We start from the raw sequence: 16,109 nt of genomic DNA, 5'->3' as shown, positions 1-16,109 counted from the left end.
AACAGTGGATCTATATATGATGCTATTTGGACGGACTTTGGTAAAGAAACACGGCTGAGTTTTTTTTTTCCAGAGGTGGTCACATTGAATCTGTGGCCCACATGAAGGGACAATAATTTGCCATATATGTACCGCCGGTCTGTTAGCCTGTTTTATCCATTCAGCAGAGGCTAGATGGTCACATGCCAAGCCAAATTTCCTTAAAGCCTAACTAAACCTAGAAATTAATGTAAACGGGAGATAAACTTGCCATCACTGTTAGTCAGTCTGCAGGATTTTTTTGTATGATTCTGAAACATAGTGTCTTGTAGAAATCCTGCTGAGAACAGACTAATTTCCTGCTGATCTCCATTTTCTGATTTCCATTTTTGGGTTGTGGCTTATCATTCTTTGCCTTCTGTTGCTGATAGAGCAGTGAGTGGCTGGAGGGTTCTTGCTGCAGCCAGTAGTCAGTAGTCTCACAGCCAGACACAGACTTGTAAGGAGGAGGGAGAGATGGCTGATCGCCTGGGACACATAGAAGAATTATTTATACGGTTATCAGCTTTTTTTTTTAGATTTTAACATGTGACAAAATAGAATAAAATGAAAGGAGGATATTAAGGTAGGAATTCCAATCGAAATTATTGTTTTAATCCGGTTGTATACTTTAGACAACATCTTTCTTATATGCCATACAAGGGCATATTGGGTACAAATAGGGGGGTTTCCAACTCTTAACCAGTATTTACCTTCAAGGGACTAAATAGTAAGTTGCCCTGCTATTGCGAGGGGCCCTAGCAACAGGACCGTCAAAATCAGCCCAACATCATGAGAAGAGACTGCTAGACACTTTAGACCGTTTTTTTTTTGTTTTTTTTTAATGGGTGCAATAACTTGAATAAAGAAGAAAATTTAACAGAGCTAACAATGTCACCATTGGCTTTATAATGTTACTATAATCATTTATAGTGGGGTTGTCTGAACGTAGGGTTGTCTGAATTATTATAAGTGTAACTATTTCAACTGGTATTAAATGCCTTTTATTTCCTATTCAACCTATTCAACCTGCATTTGTTTTTAATTCAACCTTTTGGGCGAGATCAGTAAAGCTTGAAGGAACCTTGAATTTATTTTAGCTTCATTTTGTCTTTTAAGACATATGTTTTGTCTTTTAAAATACAGGATCGGCAAGTACCCCAAGTGGCCTGTGGTACAATGTAATTGAGCTGCCCTACCACGGAGGGAGTGTGAGCATGTTGGTAGCACTACCTACAGATGAAAGCACACCACTGTCTGCAATCATACCACACATAAGTACAAAAACCCTTCAAAGCTGGATGACCATGAACCCTAAAAGAGTACAACTTATTTTACCCAAGTAAGCTATTTCTTCTGAATTTTCACATTCTAATTAGTACCGTGTTCATGTATGTAACCCTAAAATAGCCTTCCTTTAAACGACATGTGTCTTGCTAGATTTGTCATTCTGGGTGGTGTAACAATACACAACCCATCTTCAAAGCTATCATGGCTAATAGTAAATAAATTCGGGCTGTTGCACAGGTGCTGTTCTATAGGTCTTTGGTGGTCCAGAATCATGGTGTGAAAAACTATTGAGGCAGAGTCGTCACCAAGAGCACCATGTTGTATTGTGGCTTCTGTAAAAGTCAAATGACTCAGCAGACCCTTGTCACAGAAGCAACAACGAAACAGGACTTTTGGTTTGTGGAATTTGGCATAGAAATTTCAGTCAAGTTTGGGTGACAATGCTCTTAAATTGTGCACATTTTTGGGTTTTTATACTACTAGTATAGGTATTGTTTTTTTATTTGATAGTCTTCACAGTCATTACCATGTACTGAAATATTATCACTGTACTGACTAATTATATGATATAATTCTCTTTTTAATCCATGGTTTGTTTTAGGTTCACAGTGGAGGCTGATGCTGATTTAAAGGAACCTCTTAAAAACCTTGGAATCACTGATATGTTTGACTCCTATAAGGCTAATTTCACCAGGATTACCAGTAAGTTGGAGAACCTGAACCACAGCTATTAAAAGGGTTGTCCACTACCAGACAACTGATGACCTATCCACCAGATAGGTCATCAGTATATCATCGGTGCAGGTCCGACACCCGGACATCGCAGCTGCTACGGCTGCCTGCGGGCCCCGGATGTCATTACACAGTAGGTAGTCCATGCTGGAAGCAGTTGGCTCCGTACATAGCATAGCGGCCGTCCTGCAGTAATGCAGCTCGGCCTCTATTCCGTGGCCGGAGCCATCTGCTTCTGGCATGGACGTCCGGTGCCTGGAGGCAGCTGGAGCAGCTGATCGGTGCGGGGGTCTGAGTGTCGGACTGATGATATAATGATGACCTATCCAACTTTAAGTATCCCTACATTCTAGCTTCATGCCACACTGCAAAGCTCACTGCATACTGTAATACATTACACTCAATAATAAGTCATATGCAGTAAGCCCCCATAATGGTGACAGCAGGCGGTGAGAACTATCTTATATTAAAATTTACTTTTGTCTATGCAGGGGTTTTGGATCTCTGTATTGGAAATTTTTGAAGATGTATTATGAGATATATCAGCACAGAATATAGGAGCAAAAAAAAAAAAGACATGTTATTAAAGCGAATAACTTGTTTTTGCTCATTTAAATGTAAAGACAGAGTTACTTTCATATAGATGACTTCTCCGGCAGGCAGATGCGCCGTTAGATCCCTGTTCCCCATTATCAGCACCAGTCACATGATTACATCAGCTCTGCCTCTTCATTGGTAGTCAGCGGTTCCGACCACCCATCTCTATGCGAAACACACTCCCGGTGGTCGGCGAGTCAGACCATACCAAATACATCTTCCTGCTTGCGAGTGGCGAGATGTAGAGGAGAGGGAGGGGTTCGGACTGCGCGTGATGTAATTAACCCTCCCATTGGAATGTCCTCTGTGAGAAGTACAGAGTGCGATGATCACGTGACTGGCGCTGATAAAGGTGGCACAGGGCAGAATGGTTCATCTGAGGCTTCGTTCAGATCTGCGTCGGGGTTCCGTGCGTGGGTTCCGTCAGACCTTTCCATCAGTGTAACATACAAACGGAAACCAGTCGACTACGCTATTGATTCTGCCAAAAAAACGGAAACCTTGCAGAACGGAGACAAACAGAAACCATTAGCAGCAGAAGCGTTACCATTGAAATAAATGGTAATGCAAATGTTGGAAAGGTCTGATGGAACCCATGAACGGAATCCCGACGCAGATGTGAATGAAGCCTGACTGCCAGATCAGCCATCTATATGTAAGTAACTCTCTCTACACATTTAAATGAGCAAACACCTGGAAAACCCCTTTAAAAGGTGCACATTCAGTTTATGTATTGTGGGAAAACCCCTTTAAGCACTAACCAGTAATAATTCATTTATTATCCTAAAATGTATTCATTTACCCCAAGCTTTTATTTCTCCTTCTTAATAACTTCACTTTAGGTTTGTTCTTGGTTGAAGGGAATGTGTCATGTATTATGTATTAAATTTTGGTTTCAATAATCAGATGTAAGGCCCCATGCACACAACCGTAAAAAATCTCCATAATTGCGGACGGCAATACGGACCGCAATTACGGACCGGCCCGGTTCTATTGGCCGCGAACACCTTTCCATATCGCTATGGATAGTTGTCCGTGCCGTAGAACCATGCTGGGAATTATGCAGTATGTCCTACTTTTAGTTTTTTACGGGCCGTGCTCCCATATTTTGTGATTAGGGGCACGGCCGTGTGCATGAGGCCCAACTCTGTAAAAGAAAAACATGTGTTCTTTTTTTTAAATTGTCGTAGCGATTTATTTATTTTAAAAAACCTTCAAATATTGGAGAGACATACTTCCTTCCTGTATTGTCTGTATGCAAAAATGATTAACCTAGCAGAAGAAGAGCCTATGATCCACCAACACCAATATAAAACGTATACATTTTATTGAATACAAAACATAAAACACACATATAAAACAGAGATTATTGCCACAGTATGAAAGATGGATGCCAGGCAGCAGGTAGGCTAAACAGACTTGAGTACTGAATAAATAATGTTAGCACATATGACTCTTTGCAGGGATATCATACAACATGAGAGGAAATAGGGAGGTAAAAGGATGATGCAGTCCGAATATATGTTATAATGCCCACATCAATGATGGTGGCAGTAGGGAACCCCCGCGATTATAACACAGTGTAAATGTCCATAAAGCAAACAACAAAGTAAGCGTATAAAAATATATAAATAACATATTATGCCTGGGAACGTCTTACCCATCAATATAGGAAAAAACAGCCTGGCGTCACACACCGATGCGCATTTCGGCCCAAAGCCTTCGTCTGGGGGTCAAAGTACAGCAGGGATGGAGTGCAGCCCGCCCGCTCCTGAGACCGGAGAGGGAGAGGAGATGAATACAGAGCCTTATATGTGTGTATAGTGTTACTATCATGCCTTATCTAGACCTCCAGCATATAAAGAACAAATAAAATCACCAAAAATAAAAAGCTAATTAAACCTGATTTAAATGTCATTTTCTGATGATCTCCTTTTAAGTATATAGTAGTCCCTGCTATTGGCTAAATCTTATGTATAAATACTAGCAGAATTTACTGAAGCAGTTGTTAAGTTATTCTTTTTTTTTTTTCTGTCCTCAAGAAGTTAGTGTCTGCTCACCTTATGAACACTATTACAAAGTGTTTTTTTTTTTTTTTTTGTATTTCCTTTTGGGTTTCTATAATTTTGCCAGACAAATTAGTTCTGCTGCGCTATTCTGTGCGGCAAATATTACGGAATATGCAGCGGAGACGCACATGTGAACAAAGCCTAACCAGTGTAATACTAAAAATATACTTGTATCAGTGGCAGATCTTCTGCTGCCATCTAGTGGACATATAAACAAATTGCTTTAACCACTGATTTTCTTCAAACTGTTTCAAATGTTTAAATCGTCATAGATGTCTTTTTGTATTTTTTTAATGCTGTTGACAAATCACAGAAAAGGGACATATATTTCCTTTAAAAAAAAATCACAGAAATAGGCCATACTTACTGTCACAAAGGCAGGTTGAAGCACCAGTTCCCAGCAGGATGCAGACAAGCCACAAAGATACATAGATGAAGGTTGCACATTTTCAAAATACTGATGATATCCACTCTTACACCTACTATTCATGAGGGGGGGGGGGGGACTGCTTAGTATTATCATTGCACACAGATAAGGCTTCTATGAGTGTGCCAGTCAGACAGTTACGTGTAGTGCACCATGCTGGCTTGCAGCCTATTGATCACACCCATACTATTAGATTAGGCGGGCTGCCCAGCTGCTGTTGAGAAGCATAGATTATTTTTTTTTCTCTCCCATTTTACTGGTCACTTAAATTATTATATAAAGACCATAGTTACTGTGCTGCAATTGTATTTGCATTAACTCACTGTATCTTTACATTAACAGGATCAGAGCAAGTTTATGTTTCCCATATGCTGCAGAAAGCTAAAATTGAAGTTAAAGAGGATGGTACCAAGGCCTCAGCAGCCACAGGTAAGAAAACCTAAAGGATATAAAAAAAATAATTCTAATTCTATTACTCTTTAATAATAAATAAGGTTTTAGCCGTTTATAATTGTGAGTCCTGTAGCCTATCATCAGTCAAGTATAAGGCCCCATGCACACAAACGTGCTTTTGCAGCCACAATTCCCTCGAAAATCCATGGTAGAATTATGGCCCCATTCATTCCTATGGGCCCATGCAACAGCCCGATGGGGATGAGGGAAAGTGCGGAGACCAATGTTGGGAGTTGTAGTACTCACAGTGGCTGTAGTCCTCTCACACTCCTGCGGAGCTGGCACAGTGAAGGAGGGGGATCTGCATATGTATGGGTGGTAGTTGTTGATTCCCCCTGGGGCACACCCTGTGGTGCTGTCTCCTGGTGGATGGGATATGGGGTGCCCTTGTTGTTAGTGGGTGCAGTGCAGATTAACACGCAGGAGACGGTGATGTAACTTGGTATAATAATAACTCACAGTTTCTTTACTGGAAGATTGCAGGCTGCAGCTTGGTTCCACATAGAAGTTATTATCCAGCTAGGGCAGGCGGGATGAGTCAGGCTGAGACAGTTTCCTATCTGCAAGCAGCAAAATGAACTTTCTTCTCTCTTGCTTTCCTTCTCTTTACGCAGGTTTGTTTCCCTGTATTAATTTCTAGTTCAGGCCAGAAGCTTTCTGAACTAAATATGCTGTGAGGCCCAGTATTATCTCAGCTCTCCTCACAGGCTGTCTTCCCTTGTTCCTCTCCTGGAACCGACTCCTCTACAACTTTCTGCTGCAAAGCCTCATGCGAACTGCCTCCGACCCTCCTCTCCAGCCACACCCTTTACAGGCTGGAAAAATAGATTGTAATGCCAATTCTGCATCACTAGGTGGCAGCATAACACAACATATAACATTATGTTCAATGCATTAAAATGTAAACAATACTCCTCTATGGTATTGTCAGGACACTACATACACCCCTGCTTTAACAAAAGCCGTCCTCGGCGTCTGCAACGATGGAGGAACTGCAACCCTAGGAATGGAAAAGTCAGGCACATATCAAGCATATATTAAAACAGTTCAATATATTACTTTCACGAAGAGTCTCATCAGTCCTTTAAGGCACTAGAATAAGGAATATGGGCGATGACTCTTGTTCAATGTAAAGTTCCTGTATCAACTGTTGGGGAACAGGGATGTGGATTCCTCATATAAACTTGTGGGGTACAAGAGTACTTAACCCAACCGGGACAGTGTCCAAAAGTTCGGCACGGAATAACTTGGGTAAATATAGCAAAGTCATTCAATGTTCAAGTAAAAAGTATGAGGTAGAGAAAATGTTCAATTCTATGATGAAACAGTTAGTCGAGATACCTGGCGGGTAATTTACCCCTGGTGCTCCTCTCTGGTCTTCTAATAGGTTCTTCCTCGAAGAAAGCTGGTTCTGGGTTCATCTGTTGCTCTGGGCTGGCTGAAGACCCTGGCTGTGATGTTATTGGAGTCTCAACTTGATCCGGAACACTTTTGTCAGGGACAATGAAGGAAATTAAAGGCCCAAAGAACCAATCCAAAGGAGAAAAATCAGGCATCTGTGTCTCTGGTGACGGTAAAAGTTTCTCAACAACAGGAGGTTTCTCAACGATTTCAGCCTCTGCAGGAACAAACTCTTTTTGACACAATTTAAGTCTGTTACGATGGACTACTTGAGGTGCTCGGCCTTCTTTCACTAGTTCGTACACGGCTGTGTCAGGATATGGGATGGCTTTGATGGTGTACGGTTCTGTTTCCCACTTGGTGTCCAGTTTGCTCGTTCTGTGATTATTCTTGAGCCAAACATGATCACCAATCTTAAAAGGCTCGGCTCTAGCATGCAAGTCAAAGTCCATTTGTTGCTTCTTGCGGGCTTCCTCCATTCGACTTTCAACAATTTTGTTGGCATCAGCCAGACGTCTCTGGTGGTCACTCACCCAATCGGTTCGTGGCAACGGGTTGATGGCATCAGGCACTGACACATCCAGGTCTAAGTCAGCTGGTAATTTGCCCTGACGACCAAACATGAGGTAGTAGGGAGTGTACCCAGTGGAACAGTGTACAGTGTTGTTGTACATGTAAACTAACTCTGGTAGCAGGGTTGGCCAATTAGTCATCCTGTTCGTGACGCCAATTTATGTGCAACAGCCCGATGGGGATGAGGGAAAGTGCGGAGACCAATGTTGGGAGTTGTAGTACTCACGGTGGCTGTAGTCCTCTCACACTCCTGCGGAGCTGGCACAGTGAAGGAGGGGGATCTGCATATGTATGGGTGGTAGTTGTTGATTCCCCCTGGGGCACACCCTGTGGTGCTGTCTCCTGGTGGATGGGATATGGGGTGCCCTTGTTGTTAGTGGGTGCAGTGCAGATTAACACGCAGGAGACGGTGATGTAACTTGGTATAATAATAACTCACAGTTTCTTTACTGGAAGATTGCAGGCTGCAGCTTGGTTCCACATAGAAGTTATTATCCAGCTAGGGCAGGCGGGATGAGTCAGGCTGAGACAGTTTCCTATCTGCAAGCAGCAAAATGAACTTTCTTCTCTCTTGCTTTCCTTCTCTTTACGCAGGTTTGCTTCCCTGTATTAATTTCTAGTTCAGGCCAGAAGCTTTCTGAACTAAATATGCTGTGAGGCCCAGTATTATCTCAGCTCTCCTCACAGGCTGTCTTCCCTTGTTCCTCTCCTGGAACCGACTCCTCTACAACTTTCTGCTGCAAAGCCTCATGGGAACTGCCTCCGACCCTCCTCTCCAGCCACACCCTTTACAGGCTGGAAAAATAGATTGTAATGCCAATTCTGCATCACTAGGTGGCAGCATAACACAACATATAACATTATGTTCAATGCATTAAAATGTAAACAATACTCCTCTATGGTATTGTCAGGACACTACACCCATGCACACGACCGTGGTTTTCACGGTCCGTGCATGGTCCAGGCTCACAGGAAATAATGGACGCAGCCATGTGCATGGCCCGCGATTTGCGGGCGGCTCGCGAGTGACACTCGCCAGCCGACCCAAAAATCACGGCCGTGCACATGGCTACGGTCGTGCGCATGAGGCCTTAATCCGAATTATTAGATTAGTCATGTCAATCAATGTTTATTAGTATTGGGGCTCGTGCACAGCGTGTATGGCAGCATAATACATGGCTCTGTACGCAGGGCCAGCTGCAGGTTTTTGTGTGCCCTTAAGCAATAGAGTATTGTGGGCCCTATTTAACCCACCCTTTTTTATCCAATGGTCCGCGCATTTCTGTTATAGACATGCAGTACCTAAAAGTGTAGCTAAATGTTTGACAAACTTCTCACATGTCATAGTGACCTGTCAGAAGTTTGGATTGGTGGGGGTCCGAGCACTGAGACCCCACCAATCGCTAGAATGAAGCAGCTGAAGCGCTCGTGTGAGCGCTCAGCCGCTTCGTGTCTGTTCGGCTTTTTCAGGAAATAAATGTATCAGTGTACGAACTCAATAGAAAGTCTATGAGCCCATACTCAGATACATCAATTAAGTAGCTAAAATGTCTGGAGTTGATTCCAGGTGTGGCATTTTCATTTGGAAGCTGTTGCTGTGAACCCACAAAATGAGGTCTCCATTCAAGTGAAACAGGCTGGAAAAAATGAAGAAATCCATCAGAGAGATAGCACAAATGTTAGGAGTGGCCAAATCAACAGTTTGGTACATTCTTGAAAAAAAGAGCGCACTGGTGATTCGTGAACTCCAAAAGGCCTGGACGTCCACGGAAGATAACGGTGGTGGATGATCACAGAATCCTTTCCATGGTGAAGAAAAACCCCTTCACAACATCTACCCAAGTGAAGAACACTCTATTGGATGTAGGTCTATCAGTATCTAAGTCTACCATAAAGAGAAGACTTTATGATAGCAAATACAGAGGGTTCACCACAAGGTGCAAACCATTAATTAGCCTCAAAAATAGAAAGGCCAGATTAGACTTTGCCAAACAACATGTAAAGAAGCCAGCCCAGTTCTGGAACAGCATGAAACTAAGATCAACCTGTACCAGAATGATGGGAGGAGGAAAGTATGGAGAATGCTTGGAACGGCTCATGATCCAAAGCACACCACATCCTCTGTAAAACATGGTGGAGGCAGTGTGATGGCATGGGAATGCATGGCTGCCAAAGGCACTGGCTCACTAGTGTTTGTTGATGACAGAAGCAGCCGGATGAATTCTGAAGTGTTCAGGGATATATTTCTGCTCAGATTCAAGTGCAGCAAGGTTAATTGGATGTAGTTTCACAGTACAGATGGACAATGACCCAAAACATACTGTGAAAGCTACCAAGGAGTTTAGGTAAAGAAGGGGAATATTCTACAATGGCCAAGTCAATCACCAGATCTCAACCCGATCGAGCATGCATTTCACTTGCTTAAGACAAAACTTATGGCAGAAAGACCCACAAACAAGCAACAACTGAAGGCAGCTGTAGTAAAGGCCTGGCAAAGCATCACAAAGGAGGAAACCCAGCGTTTGGTGATGTCCATGGGTTCCAGACTTCAGGCAGTCATTGCCTGCAAAGGATTCTCTACAAAGTATTAAAAAAAAACATTTTATTTATGGTAATGTTAATTTGTCCAATTACTTTTGAGCCCATGAAATGAGGAGGCTGTGTAGAAAAATGGTTGCAATTCCTAAACGTTTTACAGGATATTTTTGTTCAACCCCTTGAATTAAACCTGAAAGTCTACACTTCAATTGCATCTCAGTTTTTTTTATTTCAAATCCAATGTGGTGGCATGCAGAGCCCAAATCATGAAGATTGTGTCACTGTCCAAATAATTCTAGACCTAACTGTAAATACAACAACAGAACCATGTTCAGTACATATATACAGCATCAGAACTAAACTCAGTACATATATACAGCACCAGAACCAAGCTCAGTACATAAATACAATACCAGAACCAAGCTTAGTACATAAATATAGCTCCAGAACCAAGCTTAATACATAAATACAGTACTAGAACCAAGCTCTCTACAAATATACAATACTAGAACCAAGCTCAGCACATGTATACAGCACCAGAACAATCCCTGCCGTATAGGTTTGCACAGTGTAAAACTATAGCTCCCAGCATGACCTGAACAATGGTAAGGATATGCTGGGAGTTGCTGTTCCACAAAAAAAAAAATATTTACTAATTAAATATTAAATATAAACATTTACATTAAGTGACTCACATGTGATGTCTTATCAGATTCTAGTTGTTATTTTTCTCTTTTCTTCTCCATCCAGTCCAGAGCTCTATGATAACTTGCCACGGCCCATTTCTGAAGTTTGCCGTTCAGATGTCTTCAGCTACTCACTTATCAAAAATGTCTGCACCTATAAATGAAGATAAATTCCTCATGGTGCCACACACTATGCCCCTAAATATAATAGCGCCATACACTGCACCTCTAATTATAATAGCATCATACGCTGTGTCCCTGATTATAATAGCACCATACACTGTGTCCCACACACATTGTGCCCCCCACAGAGCCCCCTGTAGATAGTGTCCCATAGAGCCTCTTGTAGATAGTGCCCCCCATAGATCCCCCTGTAGATAGTGACCTACATAGAACCCCCTGTAGATAGTGCCTTACTTAGATCCCCCTGTAGATAGTGGCTCCCATAGATCCCCCTGTAGATAGTAGCCCCTGTAGATAGTGTCCCACATACAGACCCATGTAGATAGTACCGTACATATAGCCCCCTGTAGATAGTGCCCCACATATAGCCCCCCTGTAGATAGTGCCCCACATATAGCATCCCCTGTAGATAGTGCCCCACATATAGCCCGCTGTAGATAGTGCCCCACATATAGCCCACCCTGTAGATAGTGCCCCACATATAGCCCCCTGTAGAGAGTGGCCCACATATAGCGCCCCCTATAGATAGTGCCCCACATATTGCCCCACTGTAGATAGTGCCCCACATATAGCTCCCCCTATAGTGCCCCCTGTAGATAGAGCCCCCCATAGATATGCCACTCACACTTTAAAGAGAAAAAAATTAACTTTACATACTCAACTGATCCCATTCCCGCGCCGTCCTGTGGCAATGCAGGCCTGCTCTCTTCTGAGCAGGTCTGCTAGAGCTGAACATCGCAAGCGGCGTGATGACATCATCACACCGCTTGCATCATTGAAAGGCGCTCACGTGCCCGGCCATTCAGCACTTATGCATGTAATTGTATCTGCGTTCTATAGACAGGTACAATTATAGTGTAGGTGTGGGTGGTGGTGGCCCCTTAGAGAGGCAGCTGACCGCCGCCTGAGGCGAGAAGCTCATCTTGCCTGATGGACAGCGTGCCCCTGTACTGGACATCTGTCAATCAGGCAGTGGGACCATTACATCCCACCTCTCCCTATCCAGGACAACAATGGTGGAAAGCCATAAATTTTAGTAATAGGGCAGCTAGTGGAAGGAAGGAGGGCACAGGACAGGACTGATAGGTTGTATATTCTTCCTTTCTTGCACTCTTCTCTGTCTGCAGACTACCTCCCCCTTCTCCCCATCTCTTCCGACTACTAGCTCTGAGCAGCCTGCCTGTTTCATGTTACAGCACTTGTCAAAAAGCTCCAGCTGTAATTTACTATAGCAAAGGCAGAAGAGGGAGGGGGATGATGCAGGATCTGTATATGTCTGACCTGGCATGCTTTTTTCTGTAAGCTGACTAGGTGCCATTCTATGACGTGCTGCTTCTAGGCTTAAAATCTAGGGGGGATGGAAAAAATGCAAACAATGGTAACACCGACACACCTTCACATAAGGTCACGCTATTTGTTTTAGAGGGATATTACACAGAGCTGCATGTTGTATTACAAATTATACAGATTGACTTATCGATTGCCCATTGTTGGTGGGCGGCACCTCTATTGAGAGAATATGAAGCAGCTGCTCCCTGTTATAAAAGCGGTTACAGCGCGATCAGTGTGGATAAGGGCAGGGCCAGTTAGAAGTAAATGCTTTAGGAGGGCCAGGTCCACCAGAGGATACCCCTCACCTGGTAGGCCATCCGACACGATATTAAGGTGAAAGAGGCCTACAACATTCAGTGCGTGCTACACTAGAGGAGAGGCAGCTGTATAGCTATGTTATGGGGCAGGCAGCAGTGTTCCCTGGCTTTGCTTGGTGCTGACGCCAGCCCGGTCTGTATGCCACCTATGGTGTCTAGGGTATTCTCCCCTAGAAGCAATGCTATTCCACTTTTAGCTGTCACTATGTTTACCAGCTCTATACTTTCTATGTACTTTTTGTAGACCGTACCCCTTAGGCCTCATGCACACTTCAGTGTTTTTCTTCAGGGAGCTAGCTCTTTTTCTGACGGCTAGAACCCTGACCCATTCATGTTAATGGGGCCATGCACACTTCAGTTTTTTTGAAGGTCCCGTTGCTCCGTTCGGATCCAAAGTAGAGCATGTCCTACTTTGGTCCGAGATCCCGTGACCGTGAGGCCCATGCAAGTCAATGGGGCCGTCAAAAAACCTGAAGGCACACGGAAGGCATCCGTGTGCCGTCCGTGTGTGACGAAGCCATTGCCTAGCAACGGCCGGGCGGGCGGGCAGAAGTACATTACTGATATATTACATTCATCGGCAGCCACTTGTCTCTATCAATCACTGATAGAGAAAAGAGGCTGCTGATTAAAAATAAAATAAAAAGCAGTTCATACGTACCCGGTCGTTGTCTTGGTGACGAGTCCCTCTTCTTCCTCCAGTCCGACCTTCCTGTATGACGCGGCAGCCTGTGATTGGCTGCAGAGGCCGCTGCAGCCTGTGATTGGCTGCAGAGGCGGTCACGTGGGATGAAGCGTCATCCCTGGAGGCCGGCCTTCTGACGTCATCCTGATGTGCGTGACCGCCACTACAGCCTGTGATTGGCTGCAGCGGTGACATGGGATGAAACGTCATCCCTTGAGGCCGGACAGGAGGAAAGTAAGTATTAACTTATTTTTTTATTTTTTATTTCATTAAATTGTATTTTCCGAGCGCCGAGCATGGTACTGTCCAGGGTGCTGAAAGAGTTACCGCCGATCAGTGCAACCCATTAACTCTTTCAGCACCCTGTACAGTGACTAGCGCTGAACAACCTTGCTCTTTCAGCACCCTGGACAGTACCATGCTCGGTGCTCGGAAACGGAAACACAGAGTGCACACGGGAGTGCACACGGCCGCTAAAACGGGCACACGGATCCGTCAAAAATGGCCATGAAAACGGTGTTTGAAGTGTGCACGAGGCCTTAGTTCTAGCAGTCGGAAAAGTGACCCTTTATCTTAATGAAACCTTATATGTCCAAGTACAATGCATACATACTCAAAAAAACTTGAAAAACATGTCTCTGTACAGAGTTCTTTATTTTTAAATGACTCTAAGACTGAAGAAGAAGAAATCCTCACAAATGCACTCTCCATCGAAAAGTAGAGCTGATCGCGGTTATATGCCACTATTTGCAAATGGAAATTATTTTAGCCCCTCGTTCAGTAAATTTGTGGGGGAGTAGTGGGTGCTGATGCCTTAAAATAATTTCTGTTGATAGATGCACTTTAACAGGACTAGTTCTTGGTGTGTGTCTCCCCTTGGCTGACGGAATCAGTGGCGCCCTATCTAACACTTCCTCAGGTAGACACGTGTAGAGCATATTTTACCTAGACCACCATGGGCCCCCAAGTCCAGTGAGCCCTGGCATCTGCCTAGGTATGCCTTGTTGTGATGCCTATTCTTTAATTAAATAAATCATGATGGTTTGTGCACAAATTGCAGAAGTAATTAATAGTGTTTTATGTTTTCAGCTGCAATTTTGATAGCAAGGTCATCTCCTCCCTGGTTTATAGTGGACAGACCATTCTTGTTTTTCATCAGACATAACCCAACTGGTAAGTGTTGCTTTATTCTTGTGTATATTAAGTTTTTCATAGTGTAAGGCAGGAGGTACTCGCGAGATCACGCTGTGCTGCGTGAGTAAGTCCCACAGAAACTTTACCGAAGTGTAGCGAGTGTGAATAGACATCGTATCCTGGCTGGAGGCAATGTCTATTCACTCTCAAGACACTCTTGTAAAATTACTGTCGGTGTATGTGACAGCACAGCGTGATCTCGCGAGATCATGCTGTGCTGTGAGTACAGATGGACATGAATGGAGAGAAGTTTATGACGCTGATTGGTCTCTCTTGGTTTCTCTTTACAACGCCCATATATAGGGATAGGGCACTTATAATCTGGTGACAGAGCCTCTATTTTCGACTTAAAATTAAATAGAGTTATAGGTACACTAGTTACAGGTTAATCAGGGTTACCAATCATCTGTAAATTCTTCGATAGCCCATATAATGGGAGTTATTACATTTTATACGAATATAGCATTTAACTGATCAAAATCATATTCTGATATTGCCAAAATTGTATTGTAATGCCTTTAAATTTTACAATCTGAGGGGCCATTAGATCAATAAAATGAATTCTTCCTTGCACCCATTTTCAGTGGAGAGTTGGTCGCACATCTATTATCTCATATCTATGTATCTATCACATATCTATAATATATGTATCGATGTGTCTAAAAGTGAATAAATATCCTGATGGTTGTTATAGATGAATGTTCCGTTTCTTTTTCTAGGTGCGGTTCTCTTCACAGGACAAATCAACAAGCCTTGAGGATGAGCAATGACCCTTACTCATGTCATAAAATCCGAACCCAGTGTTTTGTACATTACTCTAGTCTTATTTTGTGAATGATCATTTTAAATGGGAAGGCGTCACTGTGCTTTTAACATTATTTTTATTGACCTTTGTATGTATTTTGATACAGTAACTCACATTGCTGATCTGTGTGTTTTTGCTTTTTGTTAACTACTGAAAGTTTTTTCTTTATGGTATTCAGAATGTTTAGTTTTTACATCTCTTTTGGTATCTCAAAGGCCAGTTGCGTTGGGTAACGTACACTGCTGTCTATTGTATTCTACGGTACAGTATTTGTGGCTGGGGTGCTGTTGGATGTGGCCTCCCCCAGCCTTCATTGGTGGTACTTCGGCACACATTCTATATGTAAAGATTAATTTTTTTATTTGGTTTAAGAGGCAGTTCTTTGGATTTCATTGCATTTTGTGAAAACTGGAGGTTGGACTGTGTAATTTTTTTTTAAAATATATCCTGTAACAGACGATGCATGTGTTCTTTGAAATAAAACACTCTAGACTGCACATTGTGTTTGAGGTGTTTTAAAGGTTTGTCGAAAGTATGCTTTTTAATTTACATTATTATAAATTTTACATAAAAACTATGTGCAATTTATTATACTTTATAAAGGGTGGATTCAATTCATCATTCCGGCACAGAGGGCCTATGGCTTTGAACATCTGCTTTGTATCCACAGAGGTATTGGGAATTTGCTATGCCTAAGGAAAATCAGAAAGAGAGGCATAAATCACCAATATGTAGCATTTTATTGTTATTAAAGATAATGTACTATTATTTTATGTTCTTCATTCATGTAATAGGTCTCAATGCCTATT

General features: G+C 42.8%; 1 protein-coding gene across 1 annotated transcript in view; it reads left to right on the top strand.

Moving 5' to 3' along the window:
* Positions 1-15,797, top strand: part of SERPINE2 (serpin family E member 2) — a 49,702-nt gene extending 33,905 nt beyond the window's left edge. The window contains exons 5-9 of the mRNA XM_075861427.1: positions 1,165-1,360; positions 1,910-2,010; positions 5,476-5,562; positions 14,391-14,474; positions 15,215-15,797. Coding sequence (XP_075717542.1) covers positions 1,165-1,360; positions 1,910-2,010; positions 5,476-5,562; positions 14,391-14,474; positions 15,215-15,252 — 506 coding nt within the window. The 3' untranslated portion in view covers positions 15,253-15,797. The remainder of the gene's footprint in view (positions 1-1,164; positions 1,361-1,909; positions 2,011-5,475; positions 5,563-14,390; positions 14,475-15,214) is intronic.
* Positions 15,798-16,109: the final 312 nt, after the last annotated feature.

This window comes from Rhinoderma darwinii, chromosome 4 (genome assembly GCF_050947455.1).
Source record: "Rhinoderma darwinii isolate aRhiDar2 chromosome 4, aRhiDar2.hap1, whole genome shotgun sequence".
Lineage (NCBI taxonomy): Eukaryota > Metazoa > Chordata > Amphibia > Anura > Rhinodermatidae > Rhinoderma > Rhinoderma darwinii.
The sequence above is the reverse complement of the archived record's forward strand: the minus strand, read 5'-3'. Positions and strand labels throughout refer to the sequence as shown.